At 36.3% G+C, this 23,497-nt stretch overlaps 1 protein-coding gene across 2 annotated transcripts in view; it reads right to left on the reverse strand.

The window, feature by feature from the left end:
* Positions 1-18,399, reverse strand: part of GABRG2 (gamma-aminobutyric acid (GABA) A receptor, gamma 2) — a 94,862-nt gene extending 76,463 nt beyond the window's left edge. Inside the window, exon 1 of one of the 2 annotated variants that reach the window (XM_004689806.2) lies at positions 17,913-18,399. In XM_004689806.2, coding sequence (XP_004689863.1) covers positions 17,913-18,019 — 107 coding nt within the window. In that variant the 5' untranslated portion in view covers positions 18,020-18,399. The remainder of the gene's footprint in view (positions 1-17,912) is intronic. The other variant, XM_004689807.2, reaches the window with a different exon arrangement.
* Positions 18,400-23,497: the final 5,098 nt, after the last annotated feature.

The following is a 23,497-nucleotide window of genomic DNA, read 5'->3' on the forward strand; positions in this document are numbered from 1 at the left end:
TTCATCAGCTTACTTTATGGGTAGGAAATGGGTATAATTTTGTCAAAACCAGTTAAAAATTCCTATGAAAATCTCTTACATTTTAAAACCAGTCATGTTTTTCTCTCAAAGCATGTAATTTGAAATGTAAAGACTATCTTTGCCATTTCTTAGATGCAAAGTATTGATCTTTGTAAAAATATATGTTTAAACATGTTAGTGGAGTAACATACAACTATCATAGTAATGCCATAAAATAATCCTTGGCTTCAAATAATTTTATTACATCAGAATGAATAATAGTTAATCATACTGCTAAAACTTTGAAGTAAGATGTACAACAACACTATAGTAACTCCAAGGAAGTCAAGAATCTACATAATTGCTAATAAATTAAAAATAGGTAAATCGCAACCCTAATTACCCTCCAAATCATAGGAACACATTTATCCTCTAAGGCAAACAAACAAAACATGCTATTATATTATTTCCTCATCCTAGTCCTTCACAAATCAAATTTTTCACTATGGTTTCAAGGACAGACAGAAAGTTCTGCCTCTTTAATCAGATAGCCTTAACTTTTTTCATCTTTTGTCTCCACCCTCCAGCCATGTGACACTAATTTCTCAGTCTTTCCAGGTTCTTATCTTCCAGGGCCCTTGTAGCTGCTATTACCTAAGTAAAAAAGATTTTACCTCCTATTTTTCATGGCTTGAGTTTTTTATATCCCTTTAAAATCTCAACTTCTTATCCATTATTCACGATGACCTTTCCTGACAATTTTTATCATAGAGATAGTACAAAGTAAATGTCTTGACTTTCTTTGCACATATTTTAGGTATTTCTTCAAAATTTGCCACAATTTGAAATTTGTTTCCTCTCAGCCTTTCCCCAAACTGCAATGTCTAAGAGATTTTAAAAGATAACTGTTGTTCAGGACACCTGTACCCCTATGTTTATTGCTACTTTATTTACAATAGAGAAGATATGGAATCAACCCAAATGTCCAAAAGTAGATGACTGGATTAAAAAAGATGTGGTACAGATACACAATGGACTATTATTCAGCAATCAAAAATAAATAAATAAACACATGCCTTTTGCAGCAACATGGATGGAACTGGAAAGGATGATGCTTAGTAAAATAAGCCAGAAAGAAAAAGAATAGTAACAGATGGTTTCACTCATAACAGGAGCATAAGGGATCTGGAACTGAAAAGCAATTGTAATAAAGTAAAAAAGAACAACTATAAACCAGAGAGGAGAATAGGGTCAAAAGTGGGGAGGGAAGAAGCACAGGACTAAGTGAAGGCACATGGGTGAATTGATGGTGAAAAGTCCACCGGAGTTATAATAAAGATGAAAAAATGCACAAAATGAAGAATGATGTAAAATTAATTAATTTTTAAAATGTCTGTTTTTCAGTTTTATCCCCTATCTGTAATACAGTGCCAAACAAAAGTGAAAAGCTCAATATATATATATATATAATATATATATATTAATGGCAGGAAGGTAGAGAACAAAAGGAAGAAACTTGTTCAGTTTGCAATGATTTTCATTCATTCAACATACTACTATAGAGCTCAGTAAGTCAAAAGATATTCCAAGTTAACCAAGTAAAAGGGAAAAGGGAGAGATGTATGTGGATTTATAACTGGTTGATTATAAAACGTTTCACTAAACGAGAAGCAATGAATTCACAAATAAATGTAAAGATAGACCATTATCCACAAGCAAATTTAGGGAAGTTTTTACTATAAAATATTTTGTTAAATTATATCCAATATAGTGTTATGTTTGTTAAAGACATGTCTTTATGCTATAATATAAATTCTACAAGGCAAAGAATATAAATGCCTTGTTCAAAGCAGCAGCTTCCACATCCAGCACAGTTGCCAGGAACATAATGGGTAGGAATTAAAATGAAACTTACAAAATAGGAAATCAGATGGGCACTATTCAGGTTACTTACATCAAAATGTTGACCCCTTTGACCAATCTTCTGTTTTTGTACACTGCATTTTCTGATATATTTTATTGGGACTTAAACTTATCTATTAATCAATCACCTGCTTGGGAAGTAAGAGTCTTAAGTGAAGAAGAATAAAGTTTAAATGGAAATCTCTACACACTTGCCCCCATATGATTTTCTGCAGAGTTTATTTTGGTGCTCATTCATCAGAAAAATCCAGTTGCAAATGTAAAATGGCTGCAGATCTACAAAGAGAAGCTCTCAACACGGACCTTGGAAATTCTAAAGGGTACCTAGGCAATCATAATACACTGTTATGTATGCTTCAAGGAGTATTTGAGTGCCTCTATAGTCTCAATTTTATGGCACTGAGGTTTTATTTACTGTGTATCTTATTATATAAAAATTCCTGGTGATATTATATGTGGTATGACTAGAAAGGTTTTATCGTGTATTTTTTTCATGCCTTGAAAAATAATCTCCAATAAATATCATTCGCTGTGACCTCATCTTTTAAAGCATAAAATAGAAAAATGATAAAAAAAAATTCTTAAATCCTGAAATATCTCTCTAGTGGAAATTTTGTATTAAAGATTAAAAGTTTCAAAATCAAGTAAAAATGGAAATACAAAGTCCTGAATATAAAACAGGTAAAAGAGAAAGGAAAATATCACTGGTACTTGAAGGAATCTACTGAAATACTGATGACCATCATTCTGCCTGTGTATGATGAAGGGACAGAGGCGGACACTGGAGATACTCTCAGGCCTGAGTCAAGAGTACCAACATGACTCCTGCCTTAGAAGCCACTGTCCCGCTTTCCTCAAGATCATGATGAGGGGCTGCCCAATGCTTGTTGCCATGTGCCTCTCCCTTCTGAGGATGCTGTTTACATCAGTACCTGATGAACACCCAAACATCTCTTTTAATTATTAACACAGAAGAGAACAAATACCACTGAATATCATTTATAGTCTTGTGATTGCTTATGCTCATGCTACCTGGCACCTCTTGAGCCTGAGAATTAAAGAACTCTCTTCTCTCCTGCATAGAACCACACTGCTCATGCCTATATAAGCTTCCTTTACTCACCAGGTAAGAGGCAACCTTTTCTTGAGTTTTTACCAGTGAGTCAGTAAACATGAGCATGAAGCTACTCACTAATAAAATGCTTCCTCTGTGAAAACAATCTTATGGTTTAGAGCTTGGCTTTCTGAGTGCAAGATAAACAATACCAGCTGTTAGACTGGCAACAGAGTGGCTATGAGAAATCAGATCATGAGGACTCATATTGAGTGATTATATACCTAACTGGTCTGCAAATTTTCCAACTGACACCTGTGCCCCCACACAAATATTACTTAAATCCGCTCCCATCATAAAAGTGTCCACACACAAAAAATATTATCTACACTGGTTATAACATTTATGGGAGGAAGAGTTGTTGTTAAGCTTTGATAGGGCAATACAACATAATCATATTTGTGATTGTTACGTCAGTCTGAGTGAAACTGCCTTTATTTGGGATGAAAATAGTGCATATAATGATCATTAATACTCCATAAAAACTACAGTTAAATGTAGTAGAATATTAGAAGATATAAAATAAATTGCTTTTCTTTATAATAATGAAAACATTTGGAAAATAAAAGTTTAAATATGTAAAATAGAAAAAAACATATTTGGTGATAAACTGAAAGAAAATGTGCAGAATGGCTGCACTGAAATATATAGCAATTAACTCCTTGGAATTAAAGGAAATCTAAAGTATGTAGAGATAAACCTAGTTTTTGGACTGGAAGACTCAATATTGTTGAAAAGTCAGTCTCTTCAATACTGATCAATATATTCAATACATTTCAATAAGGACACAGCAGGACTTTTTTTTTTTAATGCACTGACAAACTTTCTAAAATATCTGAGGATATGAATCATTTAAAATAGACAAATTAATCTTGCAAAAGAACACATTAGAATGTATATCCATTACCTGGCTTCAATATTTATAATAAGATGAGTTAGACTTTTAGTGTAAACTTAATGTAGATACATAGACAATGATTTATAACGATGCATGCCTGAAACATTATACCTTGCTACTTGCACATAAAATTTTAAAAATTAAAATGTACGATTTGTTTAAAAAACAATTAACTATAAAGTTGCAATGTTCAAAGCCATATAGTATTAAAGTAAGAAACAAGTAGGCCAATGCATATGAAATGCATATTTTAGTAATTGGCCTATATCTCTACGTTAGTAACATTTTGACCACATTGCCAAGGAACATAAATGGGAAAAGGGAAATCTTTTTAAAAAACCAGATCTGAAACAATTGCAGAAATGTACCAGGGAAATGAATGTCAACCTCTAACACATTAAATGAAAGTAATAATAATTTTAGCTGTTATCATAGAATCATATATAAAAGTTGTAAGTATGAACCATCTAGGGAAAATAAATCATCTTCACAAACTTAGGGAAGGGAAAATTTTCTTAGTACAGAAAAAGCTCTGAACATAATAGAAAAATTACAAACTGGACTTTAAACATATTACTCATCTAAATAATAACCAAGACAACTGGAAAAAATGTTTACCAGATATACTACCATATATACCTGACAAAGTATTTTATATAAATTAGCAAAGTACTCCCACAAGTCAATGATAAAATACAACTTTACCTCCAATATAATGGCTAAAACCCGTAACATTCTAGTTGCCAGCCAGCCTGAACTGTCATACTGAAAAACTGTTTGGACTATTTCTTACAATGAAAAACTATACCTATTCTATATCCTAGAAATCCCAAGAGAAATAAAAAAAACAGCTCCCAGAAACACTTGTACAGAAAGAAATGCTCACACCAGCTCTGTCCAGAGAGTCTCAAATGAGGAACACCACAAGGAGAATGCATAAATGCATTGTAATTTATACCACTGAATTCATAACTAAAAGGAACTCATGACGTAGGCCTCATTTTATATCAAGTATATTATGTTGAGCAAAGCAAGTTGGGCATAAAAGGGACACACACATGTTGTTATTTCATCAAGATGAAGATCATGAAGATCCAGAATAAGACAAAGTAGTGTATGGAGGAAAAAAAAAAAATAGGATAGAGGAATTTAAGAGAAGGGAGTAAGGAGAGTGTACATGGGTAATTAATTAGAGACTCAAGAAAATATGTAAGTGTGATGAAAACTAATATGTACTAGAGAGATTTCTATATGTATGTTTGTATGTGTGTCATGTGCTATGTAAATGGTGTTGCTGTCACACTGTGAAAACCTTTTCTGATTTGTGTACTTTCCCTAAGTAAATAACTTTCCTTTCCCTAAAGCGTCATCTTCAGGGTGGTGGACCTGGGGGGGGGGCAACCCATTATTTCATGGGTACCTTTTTGATAATAGAAACTTTTCCCTGCTTTCCACACTCAGTGCTCAGTGTTTGGTACTTCTGTGCACTTCTGTTTCAACATTTGATAACAATAGTAAAGACTGAAGTTATTCTGCTCCTTTAATTGTCCTCCTTCCTTTCCTCCCTCCACCTCAATCATGAAAAACTCAGAAACAGCATAATAAAAGGGAGGAATTAGCCAACAAAGAAGCAAAGAAAGAGTGCCAGCTTGTAGAGATCTTAGGTCAGGTCTCTGACCAGAGCATGAAATGAAAAAAAAAAGAATATAATGAACGATGGATCCAGATAAAAATCAGAAAATGAGACTCTACCATTCAGAATGACTAGAAAAATGATGGGAATTTACTGTTGATATTGTCTATGGTATGGGGAAGATAGAATCAATAGATGAGTATTGAAGAAAACCCAATTTCTAAGCCATGCCCCATCTAAATTCAGGATGTTCAATAAGTCAGTTAATGGGAAATTCAGACAAATTAATTATCATAAAGGAAAACATACAGTCTTTCAATAACAAATCTAAACATGTCTGTATTTCTTTTATCAGCCACTCTCCACATGTTTAGGGGTGGATATCACATAATCCAAAATACTAATGAGATAGACCAGGGAGAAGAAATTGTGAGCTGGTAGAAGGAGTGGTCCCAAGTCTTGTTTGAACAGGCAGACTGAATCAAGGACTAGTGAGCCCTGTCCAAACAATTCAGCCACCACATTGACCATGAAACAACATGCTAGACAAAAGCGTTAAATCTTGAACTTCCCTGGTAATGCAAGGAGTTAAGCCTCAGCACTATAAAGCCATTTGCAGCCTCAATTCCCTGACCAGGGAGTTGACCCACATGGCACAGCAGACCTCTCCTGGTCTTCCACACCACTCCCCTCAGCATTGGGTTTCAATAGATCTGCCTGGTCTGATCTCCACTCTGTCTCTGGTAAATTCTCTCACCCCTTTGCCCTGCACTTGTGGCCTACACCCTAACTCTTGTATACATAAATAAATAAAATAAATCTTAAAAATAAAATAAAGCATTAGATCTTGACTAGTGATTATTTTTCAATTTCCTAGAGGGAGAAGACTGAGAGCCCACATGTACACTTGGGGAGTAATACATTTGCACGTGCCTAGGGGTAGCCCAGCCCAGAACAAGCTCTGGTACAGCTCTCCTCCTCCTACCCTCCTTGGTTTTTTGACTAACAGTAATTTTTTAAGTTATTTATAATGGAACCAAAGAATCAGTTCCAAATGCATACATTTTTAAAAATTCAAGATTTTAATGGGGATTTTTAATTTTAAAATAAAGAATTAGAATTCGAATTCAAACTTTTTTTTTTTTAAGATTTATTTATTTCTACATACAGAACTGGGGTACAAGCCAGAGGTGCAGAGGCAGTAAGAGGATTCACCAGAGACAGAGTGGAGAGCAAAACAGGCCGAATGAAAAGTACACTGCTGAGGGGAGCAGCGGGAGGGTCAGGAGAGGTCTGCTATGCCATGTGGGTCACCACCAGGGTCTAGGATGACCTGGCACTGAAGTGGCTGCAGCTCCCTTGCAGTCTGCATCCTAACCCACTGCACCACCAGGGAAGGCCTACAAACTTGTATTAACAAATGAAAAAAGATGATTTGTTTACATAATCATTTTCACCTGCAGTCATCAAGAAGTTGTTCTTGATTTAAAAAAATTATCACTTCAAATGTTTCCCATTAACAAATAATAGAAAAAATTGTTCTCTTATGAAGAAATAGGAAATATTGAAAAGCTGCCTCAAATTCAATGTGTTTGTTCTTCAACTTTGGAATAATTTAAGAATAATTAGTCACTTAAAAAACCCTTACATAATGGAAAATTATCCTTTTTCTAGATTAAAAAGAACATTTCCAGGCCCTCCCTGGTGGCGCAGCAGTTTAAAGCACAGCACTAAGAAGCTAAAGCCACTTCGCATGAGTTCAATCCCACCAGCCCTGGAAGTGATCCATAAGGTGCAGCATACCCACCCGCTGCTCCCCTCAGCAGTGTACTTTGTCAGTCGACCTGTTCTGCTCCCCACTCTGTCTTTGGTGAATCCTCTCACTGCCCCTATACCTCTGGCCTGTACCCCAGTTCTATATGCATAAATAAGTAAATCTTTAAAAAATTAAAATTACCCCAAAATTTGCAGATTGTGTGATTGTGTATGAGTACAGAATGTCTTGCTTTTAAAATGATGATGATGGAATTAAAGAATAGAAAACCTGAAGAAGATATCACAAGATTAAAACCTGACTCACACTAAGAACCCTGCACTAAGAACAACATCAATGATTACCTGTAAAAAACTAAATGTGCACTTATTCTTTTTTTTTTTTTAATTTATTTATTTATTCGTACAGAACTGGGGTACTGGCCAGAGATGCGGAGGGTGAGAGGATTCACCAAAGACAAAGCGGGGAGCAGAACAGGCATATCGACGAAGTACACTGCTGAGAGAAGCACACTGCTGAGAGGAGCAACCGGTGGGTCAGGAGAGGTCTGCCACGCCATGTGGTCTCCTCCTCCGGGGCAGGCTGGGAACAAACTCATGTGGAAGTGGCTTAAGCTTCTTTGTGCTGTGCTTTAACCCGCTGTGCCAGCAGGGAGGGCCAATGTGCACTTATTCTAATAGAATTAAGAAAGGGGACACTGAAGAAAACAGGTAATATGGATTTTAGAAGTAGTTAATTTACTAACATATCACTAGCATGTACTTTCTTACCAACGGCTTAAAATTTACCCCTACTGAAAAATCACTGAGTCACTAAAATCTTCTTCTGTGTATATTTTTATTGTCCATACTGTTACTTTGCATTTATTTCCCAAAAAGTTCCAGCATATTCACTGCATTTCTTGATCCTATTATACCTAAGCCTTCATGTCTTAGTATTCCTCACAACTGATACATATAGTTAAGTGGTTAGGTTTCTTTTTTGCCTTTGACTGTGTCCAACTATTCATTTTGGATTGACAAAGACTCAGTGGAGGTGCACCAGTTGGAGGTAATGGTCAGAAAAGATCCATTGTCATGCAAAAGCTGAAGAATTCACTGGATAGAAAGTGCGTTATTTCAAAACCCGTAAATGATTAATAAATTTAGTCCATGCTGTATAACTACAGCTTTATTTATTTGTCCTTAATATGGACTTCTGTTATATAGCACTCTGCTATATTTTTGGAAATTCTAAAGAAAAAATAGTAATTAAAAAAATCACACACCTTTTCCTTATCAAAAAGGATACCATTCATTTTCAAGTGAAAATTTCTTCAATTAAAGGCAACATATCCAGCAACAATTATTTTCTTGTGACTAAGAAAATAATTTTGGAATATTAAAATCAATTGAATGGTTGTAGATGAGTTCATCTGGTTTCTAGATCTCAGCTTCTGTCTTAAGCATTCAGTATGCTGCACAATTAATATATTTTCTCTCATTGCACCATGTGACTTCCTGTGTCATATTTACTTACTTAAAATTTCATAAGGTTTTGGATGTGTCTATGATCATTGCCTGTCACTCCATGACATTGCAAACCCCAAGAGAGACTTCGGGGCTGCTACTGCCTCATCTTTACATACCCAGTTCCCATCACAGGCAAAGCACTGTCCCTCTAATGACTACATTAATATGTTAATTCATTTCTATTTTTTATCTCTGGAATTATTTTCCATGAGTATGTGTTTTAAGTATGTTTCAAAAGCAACTTAAAAATAGGGACAATTATACTGCAGAAAGAATAAAAGTCTTTCAGTCATTTCTTTTCTTCCTACCAAGGTAATATTGGCAAGTTATTTTCAGCTTGTTTGTGCTGTTTTATTTAAATATGCCTGCATTACAGAACTTTGTATATATTTGTCTCATGATGTAGAACTCAGGTTCTACAACTAAATTTGAGTTCATGACAGGATTTCAATTAATAACAAAAGGTTTTTTGTGCTTAAAAATCATTCCTTATTTTCTCTGCCATTATGCTATTTGATATGTATATAGTTTTCTTTATGAATGGGTGGTAAGTATAATATCACACTATTTACATACATATTACTACATCTATAGAGTTAGATGATAATTATTATAATGTTATGGAACTATTACTACATTTTACACTCATGTCACTATACTTCTAGGGATGAATATAGCTTGGAGTTAATTTTTATTTTTACCTAAGCCACTAAATATTTTTGCCCTAAGTCATTAATACAATTTAAAAGGAACTTTTAAATTTCTTTTAAAAGGATACTTATTCTCTAGTATATGGGAATATAGCAAATGACCCTATCAGTAAAGCAAATAGGAAAGGCCTTTAATATTCCAAAACTATTCAAGTGGTTTCCTACTTTTAGAAAGAAAATGGATGACTGTATTTGTTAGTCACTAGGAATGTTAACTAGGAGAGTCTTAATCCTGCTCTACAAGTAAGATTTCAGAAGACTTGAATAAGACCCTTAACCTCTGTTTATCTCATTTTCCACAGTTATCTTACATTTGGATCTATGAGAATGCAAACATTTTTGGAAAAAGTTAAAGTCCCAATTTCCAGAATTTATAATATCTTATTCTTCTAACAGTTAAAACTTATTTTTTTTGATATTAAATTATCAAATACAAAAGTTAATCAAATAGTTACTTGTACAAATGAGTGATTAAAAAATGTCAAGCTTCGGCCCTCCCTGGTGGCGCAGCGGGTTAAAGCACAGCACTGAGAATCTAAAGCCGCTTCCGCATGAGTTCGATTCCCGCCTGCCCCGGAGGTGACCACATGGTGTGGCAGACCTCTCCTGACCCACCCGCTGCTCCCCTCAGCAGTGTACTTCGTCGATCTGCCTGTTGTGTTCCCCTCTCTGTCTCTGGTGAAGCCTCTCACCACCCCTGAGCCTCTGGCCTGTACCCCAGTTCTGTATGCACAAATAAATAAATCTTTAAAAAAAAAAAAATGTCAAGCTTCTTCACGGAAATAAATCACACAAAACTAAAACATGACCCCCAACAGAATGGGAGGCAATATTTGCACATTATATCAAAGATATATATGTAAAACCCATAAAACTCTACAAAGCAAAACAAAAAGCCCAACCAAAAAAAAAAAAAAAAAACAAGCAGAATAACAATTCTCCAAAGACAACATTCAGACTGCAAATGCCACATATGAAAAAAATACAACATCATGCATTCCTGAAGAAATACAAACCGATACCACAATGAGACACCATGTTACAAACCTGTAAGAAGAACCCAATCAAACAGAACTAAACAACAAGTGCCAGTGAGGATGTGAAGGGAACCCACCAACACTGCGGATGGGAATGCAGAGTGGACAAGTCTTTATGGAAAGCAGTATGAAGTGTCTCAAAACATTAAACGCAGTCTGCCATTCAACCCAGCAATTCCACTTCTAGTCATCTACCTATAACTTAAAAAACACAAATTCTAAAGGAAACTTGCACTCCCATGCTTACTGCAACACAATCTGCTATAGTTAAATTACAGGAAAAAACTAAGTGCCCCAAAACAGAGAAGTAGGTAAAAAAAGACATGGCACAGATAAGCAATCGAATATTATTCATTGATCAAAAAGGGATAAAAATCAATCCATTTCCAGTTCATAAGCATGCTGAATGGCTGTCCATGACATTGTGTGAGAAGTGCCCTCTCTAAATCTTGTAATGACACTGCCACATTACCTTATGACATAAGAAAAATCTATAATATACTCAGGCCATTTGTGCCAACATGGAAGGAGAGAGAAGAGATTATACTAGTAAGAGAAGTCAGAAGAAAAAGATAAAATACTGGGTGGTGTCACCAATATGTGGAATATAAAGTAAATTAAGAGCAGATAAAGATAAACTTAAACACTAACCCTTCTAGTTGATTAAAGAACTGAAGCAGCAAGTAGGGAGGGGTGGGAAAGGTAAAAAACTAAGAGGGAAGGAAGCACAATGTACTATAGGTGAGTTGGTGGTAGGGGCAGTTCGGTGGTAACACCTAATGAGAGTTATCTAAGTGGTACAATTAAATAAATCTAAAAATAGGCCCTCCCTGGTGGCCCAGTGGGTAAAAGCACAACACTAAGAAGCTAAAGCCACTTCAGCATGAGTTTGAACCCCACCCACCCTGGAGGTGACCCACAAGGCACAGCAGACCTCTCCTGACTTGCCAACTGCTCCCCTCAGCAGTGTACTTCATCTTTCATCAATTTGCCTGTTCTGCTCCCCACTCTGTCTCTGGTGAATCCTCTCACCAACCCTGCAACTCTGGCCTGTACCCCAGTTCTGTATGCACAAATAAATCTTAAAAAATAAAATAAATAAAAAAACAATAAACAAAATAAGAAAGTTAACCTTAACGGTAATAAATATATTTATAAAGCTATACATATTCAGATATTTTTATGTTTATAAATATACTAAATATATCTGAATATGTAAAGTATGAACATATTCCTACTTTAATATTAGTTGAGTTCTCTCAAAATAATCTGCCATTTTTCTAAGTACTTTCTAGGTCAATGGAAGGACAACATTAAGCAAGTGAGTCTGTAAATTTGATCAATGGAGGGCAAGATCTCTTCTCAAAAGTGTGATGATATGAAGCAGTTCTTCCATAATGAGAAAATTACAAGTCAAACTCCTTTAATTATACATAGTCATTAAGAAAACATTTTCTAAGCATAATTTTGATTCAGGAACTAAATACTGTCATTTAACACATCCTTAAGTTCAAAAGACAACCGAATATTATTTCTAACGTTTATAGCTTTCAATCAAAATAAGTTTCAAAAATCATGACTGATGAACACTGAGCATCTAAAATAATGCAGCTATACAGACTATTTTAATTATCCAATGTGTCTGTGAGAGAATCAGATCATAGAAAGATTAATAGTGATATCATAGGTAATATAGATTAGTTACTACAGTATGAGAAAACATTACTTAAAAATTATATTTAGTAAGTAATGTTTTGCAAGCATTGTATGTATTTTTGGGGGTACTGGTTCACACATATACAAATACATGTGATTCTACCACACCCATCACCAAAGCCATAGTAATCTACCACAGTCAGTTGAAGAAAAGAGCATTGATGCAATGAAACTTGAAGCAATTCAGAAGATAGTGATAGTTCCGAAATATAACCAGTTACCATAATCAAATATACACATAATATAAAGTACACATAAAAATGCATACTATACATGTAGATATAGATATAGATATTTATATATACTTATCATTATACACCCATTTCTCTATTCACATAAGTGCTGATCATTACATTGTTATTTTTAATTACGTTGCCTTTAAGCTTTTAAGTCTTCCCATAATGTCAGCTTCATACCCTGTCAAATATGATTGACAACTCTAGATTTCAGTAAAAATTAAGTACATATCTTAATTAGTTAAATATGTATTTAACAGATTCTATAAACTTTAAATGTTCCAATGGAGACTCTAGGAATATTTATACATTAAAAATTTGGTTCAGTTTACATACATACACATATATATGTGTATACACACACACATTATGTGGCTGAAATTATTATGCTGTCATTATTTGATTCCTGACATTGAAATTGTCATATAGACCTCTGAGGGATGGCACCTCTTCCTAGGTAATTCAATAGGGTATTACAACTGGAATGCCATCCCCTGAATCTCATAAGCACATAAATAGTGTTGACACCCACAGTGGTCAAACAATTCCTGAACTGTGCTAATTACCACTTTTAATCAATCTTCTATGATCACTGAATTTAGCATAAGTACTCCAGGGACATGAAACAGATCATTCTAGTGAAGTCTATTTGTGATTCATATGGAAGGTCTGTCTTGGAATGGCTGGGAGTAAAAGTAAGTATGTCCTTCTTAACATAATAGTTAACATATAAGATGTGCAATGAATGTAAAGTCTCTGAAATAAGCCTTAACTTCCTATTTGTGCAGAAACCCTTGGCTTGGAGCAAATTTTAAAATGTGTAGAACAGATACCTTGACTACTACAATATTCTATAAGTCAAGTATTTTTAGATCAGCTAGATTCCAAATAGCTGAGTGATATTTTTTTTTTCTTTCAGGTAGATGTTTGCCTCAGGGTATACTATTTAAAATGCTGGAAGCATAAATATGCTGGAAGCATAATATTCAAATCCATGTAGAATATTTGGAAAGCTAGGAGATAACTAGTTTGTAGAGATTAATTCTGTAAACAGGATCACTGAAGAATCATAGTATTTCCTGATTGCATAGTCATAAATTGTTTAATATTAAAAAAAAAACTATGAAGAGATTATTCATGGGTCAAAAGAAACTTGAGCAGTTAAAAGTGGAGCTTCCATATGACCCAGCAATCCCACTGCTAGGTATCTACCCAAAAGACACAAAAACACTGATTCAAAAAGACACCTGCACCCCCATGTTTACTGCTGCTTTATTTACAAATGGAAAGACATGTCCACATGTCCAAATGTCCAAAAGTGGATGACTGGATTAAAAAGATGTGGTACATATACACAATGGAATATTACTCAGCAATCAAAATAATAATAATAATAATAATAAACACATGCTTTTTGCAGCAATATGGATGGAGCTGGAAAAGATCATGCTTAATGAAATAAGCCAGAAAGAAAAGGAAAAATACCGGATGGTTTCACTCATAGCAGGAGTATAAAGGACCAGGCAAGAAAAATTAATAATAATAATGAACAGCTATATACCATAGACATTTTATGGGGGTGGAATGTGGAATGGGATCAAAAACTGTGGGGGGGTTGGGGCAGGATGGGGGAGATAATGGCACACAGGTAATCTGGTGAGGGGAAGCCCACGGGGATTACAACTGAGATGGAAAAAGGCACAAAATGAGGTAAAAATAAGTTATTATATACTTTTTAAATTAAAAAAAATTAGCAGTTAAGAAATTCATCTGAACAAGAAAATACAAATCAGTACTTGAAAATCATTTTTTAAAGAGATTCATTTTTTTAAAGTCAGTGCAAGCACTTCTCAGTGCTAAAATAATTAGCAAAGATTCAAATTCATCTCTGCTCAATCTATCCTTGAAAAATAGTTATCAACCTAATTATAAATTGTGTTTTATTTTAATAGAAATGCTTTTAATCCTTATTATAAATAGAATTGGTTTTATACTGATTTTATATATATATATATATATATATATATATATTACACCATTGTTCCTTTTTGTACAATGTTTGCTTTCTTTCTCAGGTATAGTCCCCATAGAATTCCCACTACCAATTCACCAGAGCACCTTCTCATAGTTCCTTGTGCTCTTCCTGCCCTCACTTTGACCCCTTCCCTCTCCACTGCAGAATGTCTCTGATTTATAGTTGTCTTTTTATCTGATTTCTTTTCTTTTTTTTCTTAAGAATGTTCTAAGATGGAATGCAGATACATTGAAAGAATTTACAAAACTAGAATTAAAAAATAAAATACTTGGATGTTGAAAGAATTTACAAAACTAGAATTTAAAAAAATACCTGGATATAAGGATCTGTGAACATGACATCTACATATTGTTTGACTGTAAGAATAAATACAGTCATATATGTATACATATTTTATTCTCTTATCCAGTGTTGTGAACATGACATCTATATATTGTTTGACTGTAAGAATAAATAAGTCATATATGTATACATATTTTATTCTCTTATCCAGTGTTTTCTCATACATGAGATGAATTTAAGGTCCTTTATAGCTAATCTTTATATTTTGTGTTTCTATAATGCACGAAGGGATGTAGAAATACAAAATTCCATGTGTGAGATTGACTATGTACTAAGTTCAATAGTAAAGCAACAAAAATCATAGTACTTATAAATATTATGAAAAGCATGCAAAACTTTTCTTCTATATGGTCCAAGGTACTTGTTGAAAATAAATCTCCCTAGCTCTACCTCAGACATAAGTATTCTGAATCATTCAGTGAATAGCTCAGGAATCTCCATTTTCATTAGCAAGGCCTCCAGGTGATTCTTATAGCCTTGTAAACAGATATCTGACAATTTAGATAATTTTGAGTTTAAGAAATTTACTCATTTCCTACATAAGAAGTTATTAGTTATTCTCACTTCATTGCTTTGTAGCCCTCTTTGTTTTATTTTTGTGTAGCACAGCCTAATGAATATAGTTAAAGTGAGGGAGGAGAAAACATTCTTCGGGGGTTAGGTAAAAGTCAACTGATTATTTCCTCATTTTTCTGTGAACTTTCTAAGTGATTCTGCCACAGAAAACCCCTTATGTTCACTCCTTGGACCCCACATATTTCAGAGCATAAAGCTTCTAGTTCTCTTCAGCCCTATTTAACCATTCAAATGACTTTTTATGGGATTGCAGTAAACTGAAACTCTGCTCTCAATCTCTGCACCAAACTGCAATGACTCCAATTTTCTGTCATTACTGAGAAATGTGAATCCCCTCCCCATTAGAATTTTCATGACAAATAACTTCCATTACTTACAGCTGGTTACAAAAAATACTCTGCTGAGTGAAAATTTAAATTCACTGCCAAGTTTTACTTTTTATATGATAATGGAAAGGTGGGGCTGATGCAAAAAGAAATCATAAATGTGGTTCTAGCATAATAAAAAAAATCCATATTTTTGGTTAAAATAAGACCATAGGAGATAAAATATCTAAGAATGTCTGTATATATTGTGTCTTAAAATTGTCTACTAAGGTGAATTTCATGAGTTGAAAAACATACTTGATTTGTCTTATCCAGATTTTAATCCACAGGTTCCTCTGATAGTAAAAATAGAAGAATGACATTTTCCATGTGAAATCCACTATTTATTCTCTAGTTTCTGAGAAAAAAATTAAGAACTATACAGATTAAGCAAAAAGATACATGCAAGTTGTAATAGAAAATATTTTCTCCAGGAGCCCAAAATATTTTTATATAATAATTTCCAGTAAAAGGACTTCTCTTGTGAGAATGATACTTAACCAAATATCCTTAATAAAAAAGTCATTCCATTTTACAAAAAGCTATGAAGTCTGCTTGAAGAATTAAGCAGACTGTCTCTACTTAGAAAGTCCAAATAGAGGCTTTCTTACTCCTTGTTTTGCCTAGGTCTTTATCAGAAATCTGTGTTTCCCATTACTTATCCTAGGGAATGAAGAACAGAGAAGATAACTGGGTATTTTCAGTAAAATAATAAATAGCTTAACCTTCATCATCCCTTTCATCTCTCTTTGTTACAAGTATACATGAGTGTCATCTACAAACCTTTAAAATAATGGCTTGGCTTTTCTCTTTTGCTAATTTTTGTCTTCTTTTTCTAGTAGAATTTGGTATAATTTAAGGGCTTTATTTCAAAATAATAGTGTAAAAGAATGCTGGTAATATAGAGTAGACCTCTAGCCTTCCTTTGGCCTGTGTGGAAATCCTGAGGGTGGAGGGGGACATTGGGGGGTAGGGGAGAGAGGAGTAGGCTGACTAGATGGTTAGATAAATGGTGAACAGTATGGGAAGAATACTTTCCTAATATTCTTGGTGGGAGAAAGTTCAAGAAAATGTAGATACAAAGCATTTCAGAAAACATATCTGCTCAGGGTTTGGGGGACTTCCATTGCCTCCCTCCCCTTCTTTTCTATTCAGTGCAGCAAAGCTCTAAAACAATTGTGCAGACTTCACAATTTTGGCACCGCATACACCTGCTTCTGATATTTTTCAACACTGCAGCAAGACTTACTCTTTCCTAGACAAAAATTCCTCCATGCATTTGATCAACCACATTCTCCAACCCACAGTCCAGCTTCCATCTCATAGAGGAGGTAGGGATAATCAGAACATTGTCCCTGGACTTCACGAATGCTCCTTGGCTCTCTTTCTGCCTTCTGTCTGCACTACATGGGTGTCATGTGTAGATTTTATAGTGAAAGTCCTGGGATTTGTCAAGCCTCCATCCCCTGGGCCTCAACTGGGACTGCTGTCCCTGGTCCTGAACCAGGTTTCCCATCACGGAATCAGCAGTCAGGTCCACGAGGCGGGATAGAAAACCTGGCTGACTGACCTTAAGGATTCCCAGGTGCAAGCAATACTTTGGTGTACTAGAACAGAACCCCTCCCCCTCCTTCTTTCACGTATCACCTGAGTATGAGCCAAGACCCCATTTGCCGCTTTTCCCTCCAGACCCCCCAGCCAAAACGCCTCCAACATGGCCTCAAATGTCTGCGTACTTCAGCACAGTCCACCTCTATATCAAGTAGGAGTAATATAAAAATGCTACTCCAAGCACAGTTTTTATGAGGTTAGCTTTTCCACGCCTCAACAAATAAATTCAAACAATGAATAAACGACAATCATCTATTTCCTCCCTCCCTTTCCCGCCCGATATATTCACATCCCCTAATATTATATATAAAGCCCCAGTTCCCAGAAGAGTGTTTCAAATCTGGGGGAGAGGGCTGTCTCAGTAGTTCCACAAACCCACCCCTTCCCCCACCTCCTTGGAACAAAACGACGCCGAAAATGGCACATCTTACCCGGGGTAGAACGCTAGCAGTAGCAAGATCCACACCGTCATTTTCTGTGAAAATACAGGAGTCGAGTAGACTGAGCTTCCTGTGCTCCATCTATTTGGCGAACTCATCGCTTTTTTCCCCCTTCTTCCTCTCCCGTCTTGCCTCTGGGTAGCCGAAAAATCCCTCCCCTTTGTATTATTATGCTATGATCTGATGGTGCCTCCCCCTCACCTGCCTTTAGTAGGTCCCTCGCTGGGGAGATGTATTGCTACCAGTTTCGGAAATTAATATTCAGGGGGCAGAAATAACATCAGCACAAACGCTCTCAGATACCATCAAAGCGTCAGGGAGCGGCTTCCAAGTGGTGGTGGTGGGGAGGGGGGGAGGTTAATATAATTGAGATAGGGGGAGGGAACTGAGAGAGACGCATATCCAGACAAATAAGGGAGAGAAAGGCGCGCACACTCACACACAAACTCCTGTCCCTTGCTCTCAATCAGACTCCCCTAGGATCATCATTTTAGGTGGGCTTGCTTTTGTTTTCTTCTTTTTTTTTTTCTCTTAGAGGGGGCAAGTCCTTGTGTGTGTATTTAAAAGCAATAGAAAAATAACTAGCATCTGTCTGTGATTAACTATCACGTAGATTAACTGTGAGGTCAAAGCCGCGGAGATACGCGCTGCTGCTGCAGGAATTAACACATGCGTGGTGTATTCCCAGCGCCTTTTAACCCTTCACTGCACACAATCACGCAAAAGAGTGGCTTTGATGGGAGCTAGAAATGTCTTAGCAAGCCCATAGACTATATCACCAAATGACAGTAGGCTTGTCTTGTCAGATATGCCAAGAATTCTTCTTTAACATAGTGCAGTTTTAGAAGTCATGGTAACACTAGGAGTAAATAGGGGGAGAGGAGTGGCTGTTTCTCTGTAACTGTCCTGCAGGCAAACAGATGTAGTGGATTTTCAGTTTGAATGAAGGGGGAAGACATTGACAGAATTTTTTTTTTTAATGAGGAATTTCTGTGCTTCCCCAGAATTCACACCTCTGTTTTCTGCTCTCCATGCCCAGTGAAAATGTAAAGACAAACTATTTGAAGGCCAAAATATATAACTGCACAGAGATAGCTAAATGATTAAGGAGTAAAGATCACAAAAAGGGGATGTTTTTTGTAGGAAGGGTGAACACAGGAGGGCAAAGAGGGCACATGAATATATATTCAGATAATTGAATATAATACAAAGGAACTTCTACTTGCTGATTGACTTGGTATTGTTATTCTACTTGGTAACAATACTGACAATTTTAGGGGAGGATAAGTAGTATTAGTGTGCTTCCTACTTGCCCAGAATGTTACCATGGATATGGATACACAGGAACTCTCTATGCCAACCTAGTTCATCCACTACAGAGGAAACTCTAGTTATCTAGGGGAAGAAATTGGAGTAGGGTTTGAAGGTTCCTGAAGATTCAAGCGACTATAACAAACTTGCTCATGAAGCAGAACAGATGAAGAGTATCAACAGGGAATCACTGCAAAACCAGTTCTTTTTCTAGTAAGTCTTCCATTTAGGGTACTGGAATAAAGTGTGCATGAGGCATAGGAGTAAAACAAGAGAGGGGTGGCTACTTATCTCCAATCCAAAAGTATACATACACCTATGGCAAGCCAAATCACTATGGCTTCTGCTGCTGACAAGGCAGCAGAAAAGGCTGACCAGACACACCTGGAAACCTAACTCCCTTTAGAACTCAGCCTTTGTAGTATTTAACGACTTTGGAAAACACCAATTAAAACAACATTCACATGCGACAAAGAGTGAACTGCTTTCTATTGTGATCAAATTGCCGGCAAGCAAATGCAAAGTCCTTTCTTTGTAATTCCCTTGCTCCTTGCTGTACTTTGAGGCACTTTGGACCCCTTGTGTTTACAGTTTTTAACCAAGAATTTAACAGAAGAGGCCTAGGTTATTAGTGCCTTATACTTGTTCTTAGGGAAGATATTTGAACGTATTGTATTACTGTAGGCCAACAGTGACAGACTCAGAGGCCTACAAACCCCAAGTAAGTGAGATAAATAAAAGGGCTGTTTTTTAATTAGGCCAGTGCTGGAAAGCAAGCTATCTGTTGTGGGGCCAGCAACTGCTAGTGCAAGTTGAAATGGAAATAAAATCATGAGAAATGGAAATAAAATAAATAAAATCATGAGAAATACCTTAAGTTTTAAAACACAAAGCTAAGAAACCAGGCCAAATGCTGGCCATTGGGTTGCAAATGTTGGTGGAAATTGTGATTTTTTTTTTTCTTGACAAGGTTGTTGAAACTATGAGAATGAAGGCTGTCACCAAGTAGTAATTCATATACTGATAACTATACATATCATAATGATTCCTGCACACTTTAATTGATTTCAGTAATGGAACACTTCCCAGAAGACTGAAAATCTATACAAGACACTTTATTATTTATAGTATCTGGGTACAGTTTTAACTATGCTATTTCTAGCTAGCAAACTTCAGCATGACCCTGTTGATCTCCAATTTGGTGGCTGTTCTCTGAAAAATGTATTTTAATATATGTTCTAAGATTTTGTAACACATGTTACAGTCACTGGCATTTGCAAAAGAATTCACCTAGTGATATTTTTATAATTAGCATTTGGTTACATTAATGCTCATTTTAAAGATGGTATGTTTATAATATGTACTTAAGTGGAAAATGTCAAGCTGACCTGTTAAATTAGCTGAATTTGCGATGTCATTTTTTGGAGTTCGGGTTCCTTGGGTTCAGCTCTGGGAAAGGTTTAACCAGGCTCCCCTTTCAGCAGAATGCAGTGAGTTCCCCTGGCAAGTTTCTCCATGAGACAGACTCGGTTATATTTAAAGAGCAAGTTTTTTAGGGAAAAGGACAGACAGAGAAGAACACTTGCATAGACACAAGTGGGCAGGAAGAGCTGCCCCAAAGGGAGAAATTTGCTGAGGTCTACATGGTTGCAGTCAGGCAACCTTAGGAGAGCAGCCTCCACTGAGGACGGGCAATGCATTGACATCCAGGCCTGATACAGATGATGGGCAGGCAGGGGGCTGCTGCCCTGCAGAAGGAGAGAGTGGGTGAAAGAAGGAACTGCATAGTCACAGGTGGGCAGAGCCAGTGCAGAGACTACCCTAATTTTATATCATCTTTTTCCATTTGGGAGAGGCTCACTCCTTTGTGGAGTGGCCTGTTTGCTGCTGATTTTGGATAACTATGTGGAATTTCACAATGGGCCCAATCTCTGTATCTTTACCTTTAGGTCTGTGCTTCTGATATTCCCTATGTCAGGCTGATATAGGAGTCTTTACGACTGGGTTAATGGTCATGTTAGTTCCTTCTGCCCACCTCCCTGCATGAGTCAGGTTACAACCTTGTGATGCCTCCTTCAGGTTTTCTACTCTTTTCCTCCATCAGTTGTGTTGAGACAAAGATTTAATGTAGACTAAAAGTTCAAGGGAGTTAACCGATAAAGGGTCTCAAGGCCACACACGTGACTTATGCACCCTACATTACCACTTAGGAATCTCCTGCTTCTGTATTTCCTGTTTGCTTCAAAGTACAAATGTACCCCTCTAGGCAATGAATACTCTGTTATGTAATTGCTAGGGGTTCAGACTTTGGAGAAAAATCTCCTACTCTGTTGGGGTAAACAAAGATCTTCCCTCCCTCCTCCTCTCTGAATGCTGCCTGGCTTCCTAGTGGAATTCTGCCACAATAGCACTATTATAACAAACTATGGATTATAAATAGCCATTGATAAACATGCTTATAGTTCATTGTAAATATATGTATATATGCATATTTATTTACATTGCAATTTTTGAAGCATTGGAAAGTAGTGAGGAAAAAACTACCATCTGCATGTATCCTCTCACAAGACAATCCATTGACAATGTACTAGTGCAGGAGGAGTCCTGGCACCCTCAGTGGCTTCTTCAGACTTTCAATGGCCTTTCTACACCATTGTAGTGAGGGAAATAAGTGTAGGGCAGGAAGGGAAGCCTGAGGGCCATGAGGCTGGCAGGCCTCCTAGCCCTGGGTGAATCTTTATTCTTTCTGGGATCTCTGGCATTCTCGGTCTCTACTGCATTCTGCCTCGTGGTCCTGCGGCACCTCTCTTTTACACTCAGTCTCTCAGCTCAGGTGTGTCCACTTACACACACCCAAACCTCACTCACATGCCTTTAGCAAGGACGCGCATAAGAACACAGTTGTCAATCACTGCTGTTAATGGCAGGAGGGTAGAAAAAAACCTGATCACTTTCATTTACCTACAACTAGAGAATTGTTTTCTGGGTTAATTCTCTCTTATAAGCTTTAATCTGACACTGTATTATAGTCGTAGAAGACATGATCAGTAAACTTGAGGACAGATCCACAAAAAGTATCCAATATAAAAAAAAATCAAATTTTTTTTTCTTTTAAAGAGCTACTGGCAATTTTAAGACTATATCAAACCTCATAAAAGTGCAGATTTATAAGCATAGGAGGATAAAACAGAAACATATTTAAAGTGATAACCAAGCATTTCCCTAGAATTGGTGAAATGTATTATGTAGTTCTTAGATACTTGGTAGACTCAAGCAGGGTAAACACAATGAAAATGTAAGACACATTAACAGGGTCCACAGGGGAAAGGGTGGTTCTGGTTCCCTGCCTACCCAAGGTATGGTAGAGCTAAGCAGAGAGGAGTAGGCGCTGGAGAAGAAACTGAAAGAAGTCAAAAAGGGAGAGATCAAGAATGAGACCTGGAGGAATCAACATGAGCAGAAACATGTGAAGATGCTGCACTTGCCTCTCAGCTTGGACTTGTACTAGGTTCTTGGGGACTTGGAGACATGTAGAGGGGGTGACATGTGGGGAGGCTGACAATGGCAGCTATTATCTTGGTTTTTACTTTGATTTTGCTGTTTTCCTGGAAACTTTCCCCACCAGAAAGTGCCTGACACTTGTGCCAAGTTTTCAGCCTTCAGAGGTTTGCTTGAGGTTGACTCTTTTTGGTCAGGTATTTATCCACAAGGAGATGGGCAAATTTGGTGTTTTATTCAGGAACTATCATCCTTTCTTTTATCTCTTTGCATGCTAATTCTATTAAAGTTCTTTCATACTAAGTATGCCTTGTCTTTGTGCACTGGATGTCAGGATTCTTTTTGAGTGTGATATTTTGGGGGTTCTTGATCTATTTTGCAGTACCCTTCAGTCTAGTAACTTTACAATAGCTAGCTAATACAACAGTAATTACTGATTTTTCAAAGTAATTGAGATCAAGAAACATTAGAAGACATTATTAAAGTGATGAAAGAAAATGTATGCATAGAATTCTACCCAGTAAATAAGTAAAGAGATCCTTCAAAAGTGAAAGCAAAATAAAAATATTTTCAAATAAATAAAGGCTAAAATAACTTGTCACCACAAGATTGAGATTACAAATAATGCTAAAGTTAATTCTTCAAGGTGAAGGAAAGTGGTATTAGATGGAAACTCAGATTTATGAATGAAGAGCACTGAGAATGGTTAAGATGTGAGAAAACTATTTTTCTCACATCTTAACCATTCTCAGTGCTCTTCATTCATA

This window comes from Condylura cristata, unplaced genomic scaffold (genome assembly GCF_000260355.1).
Source record: "Condylura cristata isolate star-nosed mole 26May11 unplaced genomic scaffold, ConCri1.0 scaffold00026, whole genome shotgun sequence".
Taxonomy (NCBI): domain Eukaryota; kingdom Metazoa; phylum Chordata; class Mammalia; order Eulipotyphla; family Talpidae; genus Condylura; species Condylura cristata.